The 20,138-nt window shown below is 46.2% G+C and overlaps 1 protein-coding gene across 11 annotated transcripts in view; it reads right to left on the bottom strand.

Moving 5' to 3' along the window:
- Positions 1-20,138, bottom strand: part of ITPR1 (inositol 1,4,5-trisphosphate receptor type 1) — a 152,857-nt gene that overhangs the window by 44,686 nt on the left and 88,033 nt on the right. For all 11 annotated transcript variants that reach the window (XM_021409097.1, XM_021409098.1, XM_021409099.1 and 8 more), the window contains 2 exons: positions 14,422-14,554; positions 12,800-12,990 (listed from right to left, as the gene is read on the bottom strand). In XM_021409097.1, the coding sequence (XP_021264772.1) occupies positions 12,800-12,990; positions 14,422-14,554 (324 nt within the window). The remainder of the gene's footprint in view (positions 1-12,799; positions 12,991-14,421; positions 14,555-20,138) is intronic.

The raw sequence follows: 20,138 nt of genomic DNA, 5'->3' as shown, positions 1-20,138 counted from the left end.
CCCAGCCACACGAGGCCTTAGCTGCTGGCCAGCGACCAAACCCAGGTCTGGGTTGGTCAGAACCCTCTCTCCTATGTTCTGCTCATCAGTACGGACAGAAGAAGAGTTGGTATCTAAGATGCATCTTGGAAATTTTACTCTCATGATATTTAGCAACAAACATATCAATAATAACATGCACAGACAGAGCAGCATAAACCATCAGTTCCAGAAAAAGTAACTGTTTTGTGAAAAATAACACGGTTTGCAGTTCAAGCCAGCGATCGTGCTGGCTGGCAGCACGTCTGATGAGCCCGTGCAGGAGGGTTTTCCCTGTGATGAACCAGTAGTGAACAAAAGCCTTTTTCTAAAGAACCACACTGAAGAACCACCTTGCACGCAAGTGCTGTGACTTGCTGACAGGTTTGATTTTTGTCATCTTTTCAAGCTTCTTAACTGACTTTCCACTGCACTTCAGAGAAAAAAAACAAATGAAACAAGCATTTCCAGTAAAGCATTCTCGTGAGTGCTGTGCCTGCATTTGACGGCTGTCACAACACAATTGTTTCAGTTTAGGTCAGGATGCCTAACACCTTCACACATACGTATCAACCACATGCCAGCTACCGAAGATACCGTACTTTAAGAGGTACAATCCTGGAAATTGTGTTTCAACAGGTAACTGATGGTGATAATTACGGCAGAAATCCTAAGCTTTATTTACAGATATAGCCTCAAAACAAAAACTGAGAAAATCTCCTTTCTAAAACCAGAAATAGAGCAGCCATTCTAGCTTACGGCATGCCAGGATCCTGCCTTGCACAGTCACAGAACCACAAACCTGGCTGCTGCACGAGCAAGTGCACTAGAACAGCAGCTTGGAACATGAATCTTAGAACAGCTTGGGTTGGAAGTTACCATTAAGATCATCTAGTTCCAACCCTCTGCCATGGGCAGGGTAATTTAAGAAGAGAAAGACCAGCAACCTCTGCCTGCACACATTTCTGAAGGACAGAACTTTAGGCACCTCTGATAAGGGAGCATCTAACCTCTGCTGCTGCTTTCAGGGCCCCCTGAGAAATCAGTGCAAACCCTACAGCCAAGCGTGACTTCCTAGAGACCGACCTGGAGCAGAGCAGGGCAGCGTGCCCCTGCCAAACCCACACCTGGCAGTCCCAGCACGAGGCACCCAAGGGTCCTGAAAGGAGCAGAGGTATGAGCGCGGCTTGTCGAGAGGAGCTGGCAGCGGACCAGTTCCCTGCTCTTACTGAGCTCTAACGTCGTGCAGAATGAGACTATGTTTTGTTTCGCTACCAGTCGTTGCCATTAAACACGAGACATCACGTGACACAGAGAAGATCACGAGGTTCGTTTTCTGACTGCTGGATCCAGCAAACACAGCTTTCCAAGCACATGCCCCTCAGTGAAACGCAATGCAACCCCACAGCACAGCAACCAGAACGCCACAATCAGAGATAACGTGACTGCGATTCATCGCAGAGCCACAGAAGGAAAGAAACTCCAAAACATTCACACGAAGCACGCAGCTTCTCACACGCTAGGTCAGAGTACCGAGCAGAGCTCTCAAATGTTTTTAAACATGGCGCTGCAGACACCTACACCAACTCACCCAGCACCAACTTCACAGCTTTCGTTTGGGCAGTGGAAAGAACTTTGTTCAACTGCACAGAAACACGAAGGGAAACGCTCCTCACCTGAAGGTCTGCAAGCTCTATGTCTTGCATAAGCTTGGCAGGTCTGCGCTGCCAAGCCAAACAGACTCCTTCTCCTGACACCCAAGGCAGTCTATTCAGCCACCAAAGGAGTAAAACAAGCACCGCAGCAGGTACCGGGCACCTGCACGATAACTTGCCCTTCCTTCCCCTCTCCATCACCCAGCTCTGCGCCTGAAGCAATGCAACCAGAACCCCTCCTGCAGCAAAACAACCCCCTGCACAACTCCAGCATGCCGCCTCGGCGCTAAGAAAAGGACAGCAGGTAAATACCAACACCAGCAATCATTTACTGATGTGTTCTGTTCTCTATGACTTTACTGCACCAGTCTATGCAAAACATTTTGCAGGAGAAATGCTGAAAGACAAGGGACTGATTTGAGAATAAATTAAAGGTGAAGTTTAAAGGTCAGAGTATTTATTAGCTAGAGCCCAGCCCACCCCTGAGCACCACCAGCCCTGAGGTCGTGCTCATTAAGTGGGACTGAAGCTGAGTTCAAACAATGCAGCTTTTCAAGAAAAGCATCCTGTCTTGAGAAAGCATCAGAGGTGATGAACTGTGCCCCTCTGTAGTGGTTAATAGCTGTTAGAAATGTGTGATTAAGATCCCTTATGTCAATTTCCAGCCATTGTTTTATTCTTCTTCTTATTATTATTATTTTTTCTTTTAAGTCTATATCTTTTCCATGGTTATCCCAGGTGCACTTCCTGGGACAACTCTTCTCTTCAGATCATTTATAGACACTATTAAATGCTTATCCCTTTTTTTCTTTTTTTTTTTTCCTAAATTAGAAAATATTTCTGCAAATCTTGCTTGCTGGCTTTTCACTCAGAATTCATAACGTGTTCTGTGACTGTTATTTTTTGGCACTCTCTTCTCTTTAATAAACCACTGAAAATATTGGTTCTAGAATCACATTCAAAAAAGCATTAAAGGGGCAGATTTCTCAGCACTATCATTTCTTCTCTTACGCTTTCCTGCCTTCCCTTCCACGGTTTTTGACACAGAAGACACAATTTGCAAAGATGAATGGAAGATCAGCTCCCACTTCCAGCACTTGAGGGGAGGCTCATAAACAGCAGAGCACTTTCTCCACGTGGTCTGAGCACAGGACAAGGAGGAATGGCTTTCAACTAAAAGCAAGTAGACTCTGGTTAGATGTTAGGAAGAAATTCTTCACTCAGAGCAGCGAGGCCCCGGCAGTGCTGCCCAGAGCTGAGGTGCCTCATCACTGGGGGTGCCCAAAGCCATGGGTGGGCCCTGTGCAGCCTGAGCTGGGGGGCATGCAGACCACAGCAGGTTTGGATGCGGATGATCTTTGAGGTCCCTTCCAACCTAAGCCACTCGACGATTCAGCTCACAGGGAGCTCAGGGCAGCAGGACCATGGGGGTGGGACAACCCCAACAGCGCGTACAAGCGCAGCAGTGACACGAGCGAGGCTGTGAGCCACACCAGGCTGGCACCTTCCAAACATAGACACCCAGCTACCCAACCCACAGTGCACATGCTTCACAATGGGTGAAGCTGCACTCAGCAAAGCACTGTTAAAGGGAGAATCAGAACCAGCTGAAAGCAGCCTGATTCCAGCTCGTGCCTTCCAAGGGCTTACCCTGTGCTGCCTCCTCTGCTCAGCACACTGTTCTCCAGCACCTGCCAGCTGGATCTGCCCAAAGGCAAAGCTATCTGCTCTGCTGTCTGAGAAAAGGCACAGTCGCTGGCTTGCTTTGCACCAGATAGCTTGGCTTTCCTTCCAGGCTCAGCAATTACAGGCTGGACTATACACAATCTGAATGATCATGTTGTGCGAAATATAACCAAAACCTATTAGCAAGTGCTGGATTTAAGACATCTGTTCAGATATGTGCTTCTTCCTGAAGGAGGGTGGCCTGATTTTAGGAAAGCGTTTGGCTGCAGAACCCAAACAGAGCTCGCCGTCATTCTGCGAGGCCGTGGTATTTTCTGCACCACACCCTCTGCAATTCACAAAGCTGTTCCAACAGAGCACAGCCGCCGCCAGCCCATCCGAGCAGGTTCCCAAGAACTCCCCAGGAAAACAAATATTTGATTACGAATAAATACAGGGAAGCAAAGCCCCAGCGAGCGCCTCGCACAAATCCATGTGAGCCGCTGTCATCTCCCTCCCTGTTTCTCTAAAGGCGGCGAATAGAAAATATCCGACGAACCTGACGAGTCAGGGATATTTCAAAGAGGAAAGTCCCTCCAGACAGAAGAGGAAGATCAGCTCTCTGGCTTCAATTCAGGACATTTTATTCCAACGCTAAAGAGAAATTATTATGGGGCTGTTAACTTGCTTGGGTTATCCAGACAGGCTGCCAGCACGGCGTAATGCAAAACTTCTGTGCTACCCCACGGCTGCGGAACGAGCCTGCCGCTCCCACACCAATCCTTACAGCGGGACTACTTCAAAGCAGCCACATTTGAAGAAGGGGAACTGCTCTGCTAACACAAGCACGGAATTAAGCACAAACGCCAACTCTTTATGTTCTGCCTACATGCATCTCGGAATTAAAACCTAACTTTTCTTTCTCACCCCCCCTTGCAGTTATTAACACAACTGATCCCCTCTTTTCCTGAAGTCTTCCACGCATCCCGGCTCGCTATAGAAATCCATCATCCTGGGACATGACCGATGGATATCATCAGTCTTGTGCAGCTTAAGGAACTAGCAACTGAAATATTTCATGATGAACACACGTCACAGTTTGCAATAAACCCATAAGGAAAATCTGCCGGAACACCTCAATGACTGTTTTTTTTTTTTTCCTCACATGCTGTAAGACAAACTTTCTCCTGAAAGCAGAAGGGGGATTTCCAGTCTGTGTTCTCCGTAGTGTGACTGACCCCCTCTGCCATAAGCATCCATACCCAACCCTGCTGCTCTCAGCTGGGGATTGCCCTAAGGTTTTGGTGGCTACAGGCATACGCAGCCCGACCTGTGCAAACTCTCATCTTTCCCAACAAACGTTAAAAGAAAGCAGCAGAAGAGTTGCACCACTTGTACCAGGAAGAGCCCGTATCCCCTACAAGTCTTCCTACTGCAACACTCAAAACCTTGATGCAATTCCATCATTTCTCAAGGAGAGGAGAGTCAAACCCAAGCCAAGGGCAGGGCATGCCCTCGCAGCCAGCCCAGGGGACAGCAGCGTGACGCCAGGCGAGCAGAGGGGAGCGGGGCACGCTGCAGGAGCTCCAGGCAGAGCCGTGCCTTCTGTCCGCTGCGGATCCCTCTGAACAGGGAGCAGATGGCTTCCACAGCGTGGGAGACTTGGGGGCCTGACCCGCTTTCAGCACGGAGCCTTATTTGAGTTCCTCCTGCGTGCATGTGCGAGCACGCACCGGCGGGTCACACAGCTAATCTGTGCAGAGCTCTTGTGTGGCAGGAGCACGAATCCCACTTCCTTGGTGAACCAGCGAGCTGTGTGTAGGTGTGAGAAACAAGGAAGTCTGCAGACTCCCCAAAAGAAAAAAAAAATAAAAAAAATGTGTAAGATCTTCTTGAGAGACAGAGGAATTAAAGAAAACCATAGCAACAAGTCAGTCCACCTACCCAAACCACCCACCCACCACCAGTTTCATTTGCTGACGCACTTCAAAAACAAGCTGGCTCCTACCAGCTCTGGAAGGTGAGCAAGCCCTGAGAGCTCATTAAATTCCCTCCTCAGCTACTCGTGTGTGCCTGCAGCTAGTGAGCAAGTGGGATATAAATAGAAGTTATATAACATCTCTTTGTTGATTCCTGTGCTTACCAAAAAAAAAAAAAAAAAAAAAGCAGCATGACCTTGTTTTTCTGAATAGCTTGCCTCTGCCTGCTTGTGGAGGACTTTAATCCTGTTAGGGATCATCTTAAAAGTTGGATGTGGATTCCATGCAGAGAACGGGGAGAATCTGTGACTTACATCCCTACTTCTTAGAGCGCCAGAACCACCTGAACCATCTGAACATCAAGAGAGAGCCACAGGAGAGGTCCTGGAAAGGAACACATGGTTTGGTGCTCAAGGCTGCCAAGATCAGATGAGGAGTAAAGCGGCTGAGCTCTGACATAGCCCATCTCCTTTCTTTGCCTATATTCCTCAACTGCACTCACGGGCACCATGATACTTACGTGGAAAACCTTCTTTGGGGCAAAAAAGCTGAAAGATGCTATGACACAGGAGTACTGATGGCCCCAACATTCTGCAAGGAGTATCAGCCGGACTGACAAAGAAAGACTCCAAGTGCTGTCATTGCAATCTCAGTTCATCCACCCTCAGCCTCATCTACGCATGCTACTGCCCCCAGTGAAAATCAATCATCTTTGTGAGACAAGGGCAGAAATGACCCCTCACAGCTTTTGGCTCTCTCAATGCATTCTTAGCAGGGCTCGTTTGTTTTTAACATGGTGGTGCCTAATGGTAGGGGAGATCCTAGCTTTCACTGTGCTAAATGCATGAAAATACATGTGAAAGAGACTGTGTGCCCAAGGGCTCGCAATCCAAAGTCTCCTCACACCCGTGACAATCAGCAGTGCATCAGGAGATGCATTTCCTCAGCGCTGGTTTAATTGCTAGTGCAAGTGCAACGCCTTGTTTTGGAAGGTAACTGTGGGGTCTGGATTTGCATCGAGCTTTGTTTCAGAGAGCACTCTCTCTCGGTCCCAGCCCACAGCTCAGTGTGATGTCTGATGCAGCTCCTTATCGAGGTTTACTTGTTTCATGTATCATGTTGGGAAGGAATGTACTCGGAGTGTCAAAACAACTTTGTGGTATATTTTAACTTGAGAAAGACTTTCTAAAATTGTGGACGACAGGTGATTAGTTAATAGGTACCGATACCTTGCTGGTTTTGCATTGGTTTCTTACACAGACGTTATGGAAACAATGCAAAAAAGATGCAACAGTCTGTATCAAAGACTTCTGACTGCGGGTTATAAACAAGCAGTTCTCGTGCAGTATAGGGGCAGGGAGTTCTCAAGGAGCAGAAGTTAAGGGACTTTTTCCCACCGACCAAAAGTTCTCAAGTGCTACACACGGAAATTGAGTGATCCAAAAATATTCTTGCCTCTGTAGCATTTACACCGCGTAAAGTTCTGGGTGCTCACAGGTATCCGTGCCTGCTGCATATTCCGTAAGAAGGAAATTTGGTAAAAAGCAACCCAAAGTGCAAAGTCTAAAACACCATTACGTAAGCACATCTCTATTTTGCATCACTAATACTTCTGTACTATTTTGCAAAGCTTCCTCCTGATCTTAGAGGGCAACAGCTTTCACCTCCCAGCAGCAGTGGCTGGAGGGTTGTCCTCAGGTATAACTGACCAACAGAAGGCAGCTGCACACAGCTTCTGAGATTTGCACAGTGTCCACGTGCTGTTCTCAGCACAAGGCCAGCACCTGAAATGCTTTCAGTGCTTCTCACCCCTGTGTTACTCTTACAACCAACACAACACACACCAGCTGGGAAGGTCTTCTCCCTGAGCCTACCTAGCAGCTTGGTTCACCTGATACCTGCTTCTTCCCGATGCACCAGCGATACAAACAGGAATCGGACAAGTCCAGATTCAATTGCTTTTCCTGCAAATGGACAATTACTCAGTAACCACCAGCCCTCACTGGACAGTCTGAGGCACCGAGTTTAACAGTGGAGACCATGATTCATTTTGCTGGAGCTCTCTTGTTAGTGGTAGTACATGAGGATTAAAGCCAAGCAAGCCAAAGCAGACCTATAGTGCAAGACAGAGCGGGTGGTCAGAGAGTCACATCAGTCCATTTCACCAAACCCGTATTTCCTATGAGAGCAGAGGAATGAGAAGCCAGCTGCTGCTGCTTCTGGCACAGAGCCACACAAGTCCCACTTATTTCCTGAAAAACAATCGCTTTTTCCTTGAGTACTGACCCCCTTCACTTTGTGTTTGCAGCCCACCTTGGGAAGACCTGTGCATGAAGGGCTGAGGGCAGGCACCACTGTACTGTGAACTGGCAGATCTGCATCACATCGCTTTGGGGTAACACTTACGCTGCCTTAAGCGAACGTTATCGACCCCAGGTACCTTCCCTCGCTGAAAATACCCCCAAGTGCATGTGGGCAATTTGTCATGTAATCTAACTTTCGAGAAGATCCCTAATCAAACCAGCGGACTGAAGTCTCCACGGAGAGGCTGTTATGTAAGGGACTTGTCATTACCTTCCACAAATGAAGGAAACCCAAAACTCCAGGGAGGTGAAGAAGAATATGTGGTGCTTCTAATTTGTATTTGGCAGCTGAGAGACAAGTGTTACAGGAGAAGTCTTCAGCAATTTTCTCCACTGTCATTCATTGCCGAGATTGCTCTAACTGAGGAAAACTCGCCACGTTGCAGTTTGTGCAAGGAACGGGCCATCCTCTGATCTCTTCCCAAGCAGCTCTGTGCTAGGAGTGCCTACGAGCAATGGCAACGGCCCCACTGCCTCCTGCAGAGCCAGGCTCCACGTGCCAGCCGGCAGCGCCCAGGTGAAGGGCACCCGTCCCGCCAGGGCTGCCCCATCCAGAACCGCTGATGCGAGCTCTCGAGGCGGATGCTGAGGGTTATATAAATTAATAAAAGGGTTTATGTAATTTTCAGTTCAGTGAACGGTAGCATTTGTCAAGTTAATTTGCTGCTTGGCTTTGACCCTGCGGTTCCACCTCTGCTTCTTCCTCCTTACGAAGGAGGGCAGGCTTCCATCGAAGGGGGAGCGGGCAGCTCACCAGACCCAGCTGCTGCCCCCCATGAGCACTTGTTACCAAAGCACTCAGTGTTTCTCATGTACTCCAAAAGCTAAAAACCAACAACAACAAACTTCTAGAAGTTTCCATCCAGAGAGCTTGAAGTGGGCAAAGACTTCTGTCTTTCTCCCCAGACAGTGAATTTATCACATCCACGTTTAGCCCTTATAAAAAAAAACCTAAGAGTTTGGTATTTAATGTGTGTGCTGTCCTCTGGGCCTATAACCTAAGATAAACCAGGAATTACTTTTCTTGTCCTGCTTCTCCTCCACATTAGTTTTCTTAACAATACAATAAAAATCACTCCTGCCAATTATAATAAGGAACATTCCTAATTTGCTTTTCTGCTAGAGTTGCCAACCACCTACTTTGCCTAGCCTTAATATTGGCCCAGCATTCACTTAATGAAACAGCAACACCTATTCCAGTTATCCCTTTCCAGCATCACCGGGATCTGTTCTCCCACTAAAGCTCATGGGAGTTACCCGGGAACTCCCATTATTAACCACATTACAGTCATGTGCAAGTTCCTGTGTGTCAGTATAGACTTTTGCTTAACTTCAGGCTGAACTCATTTCCCGTGTGAAAACCTGGAGTTAAGAAAATGCCGTGCACAGGCAACACATTTCTGGCTTTGCTGTCAAAGCCGTTTTACGTAACCTGTCCCGATCCCACTAGTTTCCTATTCTCAAAGGACTGTAGATACAAGCAGTTCAAGTTTAGTGAAAATCATTCAAATGCAGCACAGAATGAACTTATTCAGAATATTATAAACAAAAAGTTGCTAGTCATAACCAAAACAACGTGAAATGACGATGAACCGTGTTAGAGCACAAAGACAACGTGAGCCAACTTGGCTAGGTTGTCTTTGTCTTTCATGCTGACAAACATATCTGATGCAAATTGGACAATTATTAGTGCGATGACTGTAGATGACTCTTCCACTGACAGTTACTGGAAACTGCCATAGGACTTTAGAAATCCACTCTGCAGGTTGCAGAGGTTGTGAAGCCCTACCTTAGCTGCAAAACTTACAGCAAGAACATCTATTGGAGAACGAGCGGGACAAAACATCACAGAGAGCATTGGGTTAATTTTCAGAAACACATCTAGTTCCATAAGCAGGTCTAGTTTCCATAAGCCAACAAATTTTAGCAGCCTGTTCTGTAAGAAAATAATGTCTTACTAGATAGGAGAGCACCACACTGCCATCCTATTATTAAACCTGTACTATAGTGAAAGGCTGCTTTGTAAGATATGCCAGATGTGAAGCTGTGCATGCAACAACTACCCCATGCAGCTCTTCTGCAAAGGCAGCACTCCCCACCACAGCCTTCGGTATTTCCTAGGTGAGCAGCTATGCCATCTTACTAACCTGAAGAGAGAAGAGCTTGGTTACATGACTTTACCATGTCAAGATGCCAGTTTAGCTTGGACATCATTCAGCAGTTGACATCGTTCAGCAATTACTCTGGGAGATACAGAACTGAAATTGTGATTTTACTGAAGAGTAAACCTCCACATTCACTTTGATTCACCGGTGTCGAGCCAGCTGTTCTCCCAGAAATTAAGCTTTGTGGTTGGCGTTCGTCTACATTAAAGTTTTATTTACTAGGCTTTCATGACTCAAATACTACTGAAAGATGAGAGAGCTGAGTAAGTGCTGTTCTTGACTAACGTTTTGGTAGTTTCCACGGGCCTGACGGTGCTGGAGACCGTGCAAGCAAAGCAAGGCCCCAGGGAATTCACTAGCTATCAGCATATTAATCTAGGCAGAGGTAAGTCAGGGAACACCTCTGAGCACTGATAAGAATTGTTTGCCTTTTGCTATAAGGTTACTGGATTGTCATAGCATGGAATATCTACACTGGGACCACTTCATAGGATATTTTCAATAAAATCTCATCTGTACTTTGCATGCATGAGTAAGAGTTCCTGGGTGTGTCCAAGACCTCATGGTCTGCAGCACTAGCTGCAGGCATCGCCAAGTGATCTGGTTCCTAAAACATTCTGTTCTGGAAAGCAGCAGATCTGTAACCCCCAGCCCCTCGCTGCTCCGTCAGGGCACATACACACACGCACAAAGCAACTCCTGGTTGTCCAGAACTATTTTCTGAAGGTAAAGACAGCCATAGAACACTTATTCCCAAGTGGGAAAGGATGGAAAATAGTTATTCTGGTTCACCGGAAGCAACTTCTATAAAGGCAACAGCGCAGCAAAAATTGGCAGGACTGTAATGCACGGACGTGATTTGCTGTAACCATTGTATGCCAACAGCTTGCTCCGAACCACAGTTATTTCACAGACTCCCAACCTGCAGTTACAGACAGCAAATGCAAACTCAAAAAACATCTTGCATTTTGGTGAAAGAGGTGCCTTAGGAGACGGGTGGAAGATTTCCCTGTTTGTTTTGACCCGATGAGCTAAGGAATGTGCTTCCAACAGAGGCGCACACACAGCAGGAAGTGGCTCTGCACACTCCATTAGCCCTGGGTTCCAGGACAAGCAAAGGCTCTCTCCATCCCAGGCTGGTGTAGAATTTGTTTTCCCTTCCAGCATGACAGTGTGAGGTTACCTGAGGCTACCTGTGAGCAAGCAAGATGAAAGCTCAGCTTCCTTCAGATCTGAGGAGAGCAGGAAATATCAGGGAGCGATTCTCCCCAAGGAATGTTAAACCCATCATTGTATTTCAAGATGTTATAGGATTTTAAACACTCTGTTCCCACTTTATCTTTTGCATAAAAGCTTCAGTTGAGAGAACACATACAGGAAAAAAAGAGGGCACTGATTAATTACAGTCAAGAGATGAAGGAACCCTAGAAGGTTCCCTCTCCTCTTAGCAGAGGTTTGTGTGAAAATAAGGTGGTACCGCAGATCTACTGCAAGTTTTAATCGTAATCATCTATTATAACCCCCCAGAATTCAGCCTCATGTTACACTTAATCAAGCCTCACCACCTACTGCTACCCAGAGGACAGTGCAGCTGCACATCTCCCGTCAGGTTTCAGCCAGACCTTTTCTATGGGATTGGATCTGCTTTTGCTGGCAGGCCAGTTTCCCAACAATCAGCAACTCAGTTCAGCTCGCTCCACAGCTGCACAAGCCGTACAAAAAGGGGACAAACAGAGCTAACAAAAACAGTAATGTCCGTTTTGGCTACAGCTCACAGTTACATTAGATTAAGCACAATGTGGAGCGCTGCCTTCGATCTGTTCAAACATTTATTCCAACAGCTGCCATGGAGGTGCAGCAAGAATAATGTCATCACTGCAGGGGCACTTTGCTGCTGCAACAATACCAGAGAATAGCTGTGGATTTTGGGTAGTCTGGGTTTCAGGGCAGAAAAACAAATAAAGGACCACAGAGGTGGTTATATTGTACTGGGAACAGTGGGGTCACGTGTATAACGTTTTCTTAGTTCTGTTTGTCCAAGATCTTCTGACGTTTGTATCTGGGTCTTGTTTTATCTTTAAGTAGCTGAACAATTGTTCCTCATTAGGCTGCAGCACAAAGGGCATCAAATTATAAGCCTACATCTGCATGAATATCAAATGCTTGGATATATCTTTTCTCTGAAAGGAACAACCTGTAAAATCGACCTTTCTAGACAAATCACTGATTGTTGTCTTGAGAGATGTGAAATAAAGGGTGAGAAAGGGGAAATCAGTCTAGAATAGCTCTACGTAAGGGCCATTGTCCATGTCTGGAACAAACTGTCTGCCACCAGAACACGTAAAAAGTCAAAAGGAGATACTACATAATCAATAAATAATCTTTGTAGGCATATTTTGCCAAAGTAACGTTCTCTTTCTGTTTGGAAGAATACAGAATTTCTCAAATACAACAAGCCGGTTGCTGTATATTCAGTAGAATCCACAGCAGATGCAATTCTCATTTAGGGACAACAAATTCTGATTTAAAACACAGCAGCAAAACACAGCAAGATTACAGGAGAACAGTGGTGGTTTGGAATTTACCATACAGAGTTATTTTAAATTCTGATCTGAAATTCAGGACCTATAGTTGTAAGAGTCTTTCAAAGCATCTTGCAGTTGCTTAAACTTACTCAGAAGTAGTCACGTTAACGTACACTACAAAGCTGTTCTGTTATACATTCATCCCTCCATATTGCCCAGGGAAATACCTCAATTACCTAGTGCCCATGCAAACATTTAATAAGTTTCCTTCTGCATGGCAGGCACTGGTATTTCCCTTAATTACAAGTCAAAGATTATTTAGTCATTTCCCCTCCTATTGCCTAAACCTCCTCAAGTTTCCTGGATCTCAAAAACATTTCCCTTCCCAACCTGTTTTAGTTAGAAGCTTAATATTTGCCATTTTCCTACCTGTATTGTAGTGTTGCCTCCTTCCAGAAGGGCAATGGCGAGTAGGATGCTCTCATGGAAGACTCTGTCGCTGGTGGCATTCATGATGAGGTCTATGACCAAGTTGGATGCACCTTCTTTATCCAGATGACACTGAACATCAGCCAAACTCATCTCACCTCGGCTCATGGAACTCGATCCAGAGCTTCCTCCTATAAAGGTGATGATGACAGCCTCAGATTGAAATCCTGCCAGCCTCAAGTGACAGCACCTCCATCCTGGTTTAAATTGTGAACTATCCCAAATGGCACAAATGTTTATTAACAGTGATGAACTCAACTTCCAGCATTTCCGCAAGGAAGGGGTTTTGTTTCTGTTTTTTAACTAAGAGCACAGATAGGACACATCATACGATGGGCACTTAACACTGCTCTAACGTGTGCGAAGCAGTTGGACGCTGTCCCTGAGGGAGAACAGCCTGGGCTGACGAGGAGATGTAGCTATTGCCACAGCTACCTTGGTTAGCAGCACAAGTCAGAAAGAGGGCTGGTGTATTAAAAGCTGAGAGTAAAACAGATTCAAGGGATACAAGGAGGTAAGGGCTCTGCAGTACCAGTGAGGCGACAGAGAGAAGACAGATTCTAGCAGATGGCAATGCCAATGTCATGCTGTACAATTACAGAAGCATAAAAGTTCGTGGATAAACAGACCAAACAAGATAAGCACGCAGGAGCTGGTGAAGGAGGCAGGAAGATCGAGAACTGAAAGCAAAATGATCTAGAAAACGAAGGAGTATGACAGCAGGCAGTGCTATGCAAGAGCAAATGTTACTACATCTCAATTTCAAAAAATGGAGAGGGATTTCTTTTTTTCCTGCTTGTTTGTTTCCGATGGCCTGCCTGCAACAGGGTTACCCGCAGTCGGTACTGGCAAAACCCACTGAGCGGTGCCTGGCAAAAACACACACAACTGACTTTTTCTTAGCAATGGTTTCAAATTAAATAAACTGCACTCTGCAGTTGACTCCAAGCCTGATCTTTGCTCATCCTGTCCCACAGCATCTCCATAATACAGCAAAATGTTTTTCTTTCAGATAGAGTTAATCTGACATCCCTACGAGCACATTTCCCAAATAGTATTTCAAGTATTACATTGATCAGATTTCCTGCGTACATTCACTCAAAGCAAAACCAAAAAAAATCCAAGCCAGCCCAAGAAAGTCTCAGGAAAGCATAAAAAAAACCCAAAACTGCCTGCTTAGTTTTGAAGCACTGCCTCACAGGCAGCGAGGAAAAAAAATAATAATACTTTTCTCATCTGCACAAGGAAAAATCAGTTTACATGATTAGACACAGGAGAGCTACGCTCTGCCCAAGTTTACAAAGCCAGGAAAAGCATGGAAGTACGAGTTCTTCTCCATCCACTGCGGGCAATTTGTTTGTTTGTTTTAATTATTTTATTTTTGTGAATTTGTAGAAACAGAACAGTAGGGGAAAATTCTGAAGGGAAAGCCTGTAAGACATCACTGGGCGATGCTGACGGACAGACGCCCCATGGCCCAGCTTCTGTCCTCCCAGCCAACCTCCCTGACCCCACGGCCCACCATCTCCCTACCCCACGGCCCACCTCTGCCCTCTGCCCACCTCCTGCCCCAGCCTTGCCAGCACTGCCAGCAGACAGGGGCCCGTTGCCGAAGCTGGTGAGGCTCTCCCTCCGTCCTGCAGGCCTGACGTTGCCATAGTAACGGTTGACCAAAACTTGCCGGAGCGCCTCACCCTTGATTCAAAGAGGACAAGGAGAGCATGACTTGAGGTTAAGGAACAAGCGAAGGAGTAATGGTCAGTAGTGAGAACACAGCTGTTACCACTGGTTTGTGTGCAGCAGTGGAGGGGCATGGAGGCCCCGGAGATTTGGAAGAATTCAGCCAACATCCCCCGGCAGTCTGGGGCTGCCTGGGACACCGCGTTTGTCTCAAATGAGACTATAGGTTCCCAGCACTACAAACAGCTGCCGTCCAGGTTGCATCCTAAAGCTTTCTGGTCAGATTTTATTCTCTAAGAGCCTTTTTCTTTTTTAAATTAAAAACCGTCTCAGGTTTAGACGTCAATAAGTGGAATCTAGACAGCACCAGCATAAAACAAAGAGGAGGACTAGCAATAAACTAACATCAGAAGGGGCTTTGTGATCCCATGTCCTCAGCCCCCTCCCCTCTTGTTGTTCTGGTATTGGTTACCCCAGGGCCCCCAGCCCCACCGTGGGCCCAGCGCTCCCACCGCACACGGCCCTTTGTCCGCAGCACCGCGCCGCTGGGCCCGCTCACCCGGCAGTCAGCAGCCGAGCACATGAGCGCGGGCACCACAGGGCGCCGGTCCTCGGGTGACCCTGACATCCTGGGGACGTCTGCACGAAGCACGCGCTGCTGTCATCAGCACAAGTCAGGGGAGAGCAAAACACCTCCCAGGTCGAATGTTAACCCACGGAGCCCGCTCTGTGCTCATTTCAGCCTTTGCAAGAATCCACAGTAATTGAGAGGGCTGTACAAAAGCTGGCTGTACCGCCGGCGAGAGGCAGATACAGAAACCCTGCAGTTGGGTTAACAGACTTATGTAAGGCCTTTGTGCATTAAGGAAGGCAGGCGATTATTTAACAGCAAGCTGCTGCTCTGCTGATGGACGCGTGCTGTGCCTGCAGCAGTGCCAGCGACACAGAGGGGACAAAGGGACTTTCCAGGGAGCCCCAAGGATCAGAACTGAGCCCCAAAGATCGGAACTAGCCATCAATCATTCCAACTTAAAAAATCTGTTAGGATAAGCTACGGTATCTTCATCTCCATTTGCAAAACGTGTTCAATACTTATTTTCAGTTGTATTTCAAATAAATTAGTTGTCTGGATATAAATTCAAAGCGTCATCAAATCAGTATTTGCTACCATGCAATCAAAGCCTTGCTTTTTCAACTCTCACTAGAGGCCCTTAAAACACAATTAAATGTGTTTAAGCACAAAGCCTAGGTGTGCATTAGGTAAGTCATACAGACCCAGCACTGCCACAGTTGGACTGCTTCTGATATGGAGCTAGCACACCCAAAACGTCGCTTAAGTGAAGCCTTGTACCCAGTGCACCGTAAAGAAAAAAGCCTGCTGGGACCTAGCAACCCTGTAACGCGTTGCTCCCAGGCAGAGAGATCCCACAGGTCCCTGCAGGGGGCTGGGATTGCTGCTCCCCGCTGGCGACAGTGCTGCTCACAGACCAGAGCTGCTTCTACCGCCCACTGCTGTGAGAGTGGCAGCACAGGAGCTGCATTTTATGGAATCAGATGGGGATGGGGGAAGCGACAGGGAGACGAGATGCAAGAAAGACTCTAGGACAGCTTTCCAACCAGCTGCTTCCGAAAGGAAAAAAATAAAATAAAATCTTTTGGAAGTAATAGGAGAAGAAAAAAAATCAGTGCTTTTCCAAGGGGCATACGATTCCTATCACTGCTTGAGCCAAATTACGAACATGTAGGAGAGGCAAGAGACTAGCTCAAAAGCTCAAGTGAACTTATCCCCGAGGAGCAAGTGACTGACTACGACATGACAGCATTTAGCACATGACGGAGTGCTTTACCCACTCCTTCTCCCTCAGTCTGGCAGGTAAGGAAGCATACGTGACAGAACAAGGCCAAGACAGGCAAAAAATCCTCAACTACATCTTCCTTCCACACGGGTACTGATTAGAAAGGAAACCTGATACTTACGTAGCCCCGTGCCAAAACCAAGCTGCAGCATTACCTTTTCTGTTAAGCTGACGAGCGGCTGTCTCAGCGTCTGGCATTTAAAAGCAGTAGTTTCTACTCCTTTGTAATAATACTACAGAGATTACTACCTTGTAGTAATACTACGAAGATCGGAACACACACGTGACTACAAGAAGTGCTGCTTAGTGAGCTCCCTGCATCCTGAGTGCAGGGGGGGGTAACTCCAGCTCCTGGGCCTGTCTCCAGGCTTTAATTCAGCCACTGCTGAGCAGAAGGGAACGGCTGCTCCATGCTCAGAGCAGCTCAGGCGAGCAGAGACCTCTGCAAGGTCCTGCTCTGCACAGAGCTGCTGCACCTGCCTGGCAGCGGAACAGCCAGCACAGGGCAAGTGAGCAGGAAGCACAGGTGGGAGCACACACCAAGCATTTGTTGCCTCCAGTGTGAAAGCATGCCAGTCCATGGCATCAGAGGTTTGGCAAGCCACTCCTCTGCTCAATATCAGTCAGAATTCTAATTGGGAAGAAAAACTTCACCGTTTTCTACCGATTATTCAAAAACACTGTGTTAACTAAAAAGCGTGTGAGAATGTGTTCAAAATAAAGGGGAGAAAAAACGTTATTTAAGATAGGTTATAATTAATTCTGCTGCACTGCTTGGCTTCAGAACAGTTCTCTAGCCATCATGTTGCTGTTACACAGCACTTTGATGTGTACAATATGCAATCAGATGTTTGGTGGCAGTAAGAAAAGTCAAATATGCTACTTCGAAAAATCCAGCAGCATTCAGTTTTATCTGCATTCATCCTCAAGGTAAACTAACAGTAGGCAGCATACAAACATGACTAAACACATGTCAGTAAAACAGATGCAATGCACAGATCAGGTGTTATCAAAAACCTGTTAGATTTTTAAAACAGAAATCTTTAATCAAATTTAAGAGTGAAACAGTTATCAGTTGTTGCTCCTAGCAGAGAGTGGAAGAAATTAATACATGTATTAACAATGTCGACTTGGCAGTCTCATTCTTTATGAGGGGGACAAGGTGAGGCCTAACAAGCAAACTCCATTGGCACTGAGTAATCTCACTGTCACTGTGTGATCACCACTGGGGTGCTGTGTGACCAGACCAGAGCAGGATCCGAGGCTGAAGCCCAAGCAGCCAAGCCTCGCCCTTCCTCAGAAGACAACGGGAGGTGCCTAGATGCCCCGTTGTGTAAACGCCGCTGCAAGCCCTGCTAACACACTGACAACAAGCAGATAACCACAGAAGTGTCTCGCATTACTTCACTGTTTGAAAGGAAAAGGCAGAGGATTAGTTCTGAACACGCTTGACAGCTGTACGTACCCTTCTATGATCCTCCAGTTGCCTCTGTGGTAGACTTTGATCAAGCTCCTGCTGTACGTGTAGAAATTTCATTTTAAAGCAGGAAAACACTAAAGAGACACTAACATCTTTGCACTCATGGAAAATATTAAGGGAAGTCACAGCTGAAAGCAAGGGGAGATGAGGAAGACCAGCTGACAAACTAAACAACACATGAGCCCTTCCCTAGCTCCAGCAGTACTCGGTCAATCTGCTCTGACCAGCAGACCACATGGCATGCACGTGTGCCAAGGCATTCCCATGGATTCAGAGAAAACACAAAGTCTATCTAATTTTACAGATACCACACGAGGGTTTTTAAGAACTCAAACCATGCGTGATGTCCATGCACACATATACACATATACACACAAACACTCCTTTCCCACTCTACACGCGCTTCTGGTGGAAGTGGAGGCACTCGACTGCATCTGATCATGGGGAGCTCCTGCCAAAACCTACGGGTTTTTGATCCCAAAGCCAAGGGCTTCAGAGGGGACTCACTGATATATTAAACAAAGCGCCTCGGCATGTGTAGATTTCCAAATCAAATCTCTCTTACTTGAGATGTTAAGTATGTAAAGGAAGTAAATTTTCAGGAACTTAGTACAGATTGGAACTTCCTCTTTGTAAAGCTGAAATGAAGGTACCTTCAAGTTCCTGTTGCTTTAAAGCATTCTGAAAACACTGAAATATTCTGAAACCTGCTATACAGGGGCCCATCTTAAACCAACAGCCATCTTCCAAGCATCTCAAAGTTGTACTATAACCGCTGAGAATTTCAGCTTACGTTTAAACACAATTCCACACAAATTACAAATACAAAGGCTTAAAGCATCCCAGTTAGCATTTTTTTTCCTTCGTAATTTCAAAACAAATAGAGAATTAACATCTTCCTAGATTAAGATTTCTATGTTGTTTCACTTGGATTTGCACCGATAACAGATCCAGATGTAAAATCTACTAATGTCACCTCTAGGCATCCCATTAATTGCAAAATGACTTGAGATTTCACAGATTTTTATGTCTTATCATCCTCATGTCAGCTGGGATGTCTCAAAATGGAAACGTGCCTACATCCAGGTCACTAAAGAGCTGGGCACCTTCTTGGAACAAAGGGACCATTAACTGCTTCACTGCGGCACTCTGAACAGGACACCCAGCTGCTCTGGAATTGCAAAACTTCCACTAACTTCTTTTGTCAGCTCCAATCCCTTATCAGAGGTCTTAAATACATGAGATAAGGGGAAAACAAAATTCCTTATAAGGAAACATAGAAATGAAGTCTTACTTGCCAACAAGGGAGGATGTCAGCAGATAATTCTCAAAGAGCCCCTCTATTAAAAGCAGAAGATCAACAGCTGATAGGCCTGCACTACCTTGGATATGTTAAACTACTTGTCCTTTGGGTCCCTAACTTTGTCCAGGAACAAAAGATTTGGGGCTGGTTTACATGCTTTGGTGTTTTTTCAGACTAACTTGCTGATACTGTACCAGACTGAAGCACTCCAACCATACTTCTCACCGTCTAACACCACTTAAACATACATTTCACAGTTATTTTTCTAGCAACAAGACACTCCACCAGGACTACTTCGAGACACCAATATTTGCCTGATGCACAAATATGGGTGGGTGACACACCTCTACGGAGCTTTCCGCTTCTGGAGGTTGCGGCAGCTAGTTGAAAGTAAAATGCAGAAAAATTAGTCATTCCTCAAGATTCTTTCATCTCTACAGAAATCTAGTGGTCAACACTTAGGGGAAGGGAACTAGCAAACCACTCAACTCCACCTGAATCATCGCAAATGAATTACGGCATAATTATCATGTACACCCTCCCAGCCACCCACCATGCTCCTAAATTTTAAAAATGGAGCAGGTATCCTTTGAACATCCCAAACTACTTTGCATAAGCACAAAGACACGAGCTGAAAGCCTTAGCTGCAGGTGCACACAGGCCCTCAACCCAGACCTGCACTGCTGGGCAGTGCGCTCACACCGCGTATGCAGGATCTGCCACTTGCACATGGGGAACAACAGCACACGCATCACAGGGAACATGGTGCATGCATCCCCAGGGGGAAGCATCAAGTGCTGTACATCACACAGAGACTTAAGATGCTAGTTTAAAATGGTTTCTGTGGATTCTCACCTAGGAATGTACTTTTCCTGATACAAAAGATAGGTAATACAGTACCAAACACGAGTAATGGAATACAAAGCTTAATGGCGACGACTTCTCAAATTTAAAACACTG

This window comes from Numida meleagris, chromosome 11, assembly GCF_002078875.1.
Source record: "Numida meleagris isolate 19003 breed g44 Domestic line chromosome 11, NumMel1.0, whole genome shotgun sequence".
In the NCBI taxonomy this organism is placed as follows: domain Eukaryota; kingdom Metazoa; phylum Chordata; class Aves; order Galliformes; family Numididae; genus Numida; species Numida meleagris.
The sequence above is the reverse complement of the archived record's forward strand: the minus strand, read 5'-3'. Positions and strand labels throughout refer to the sequence as shown.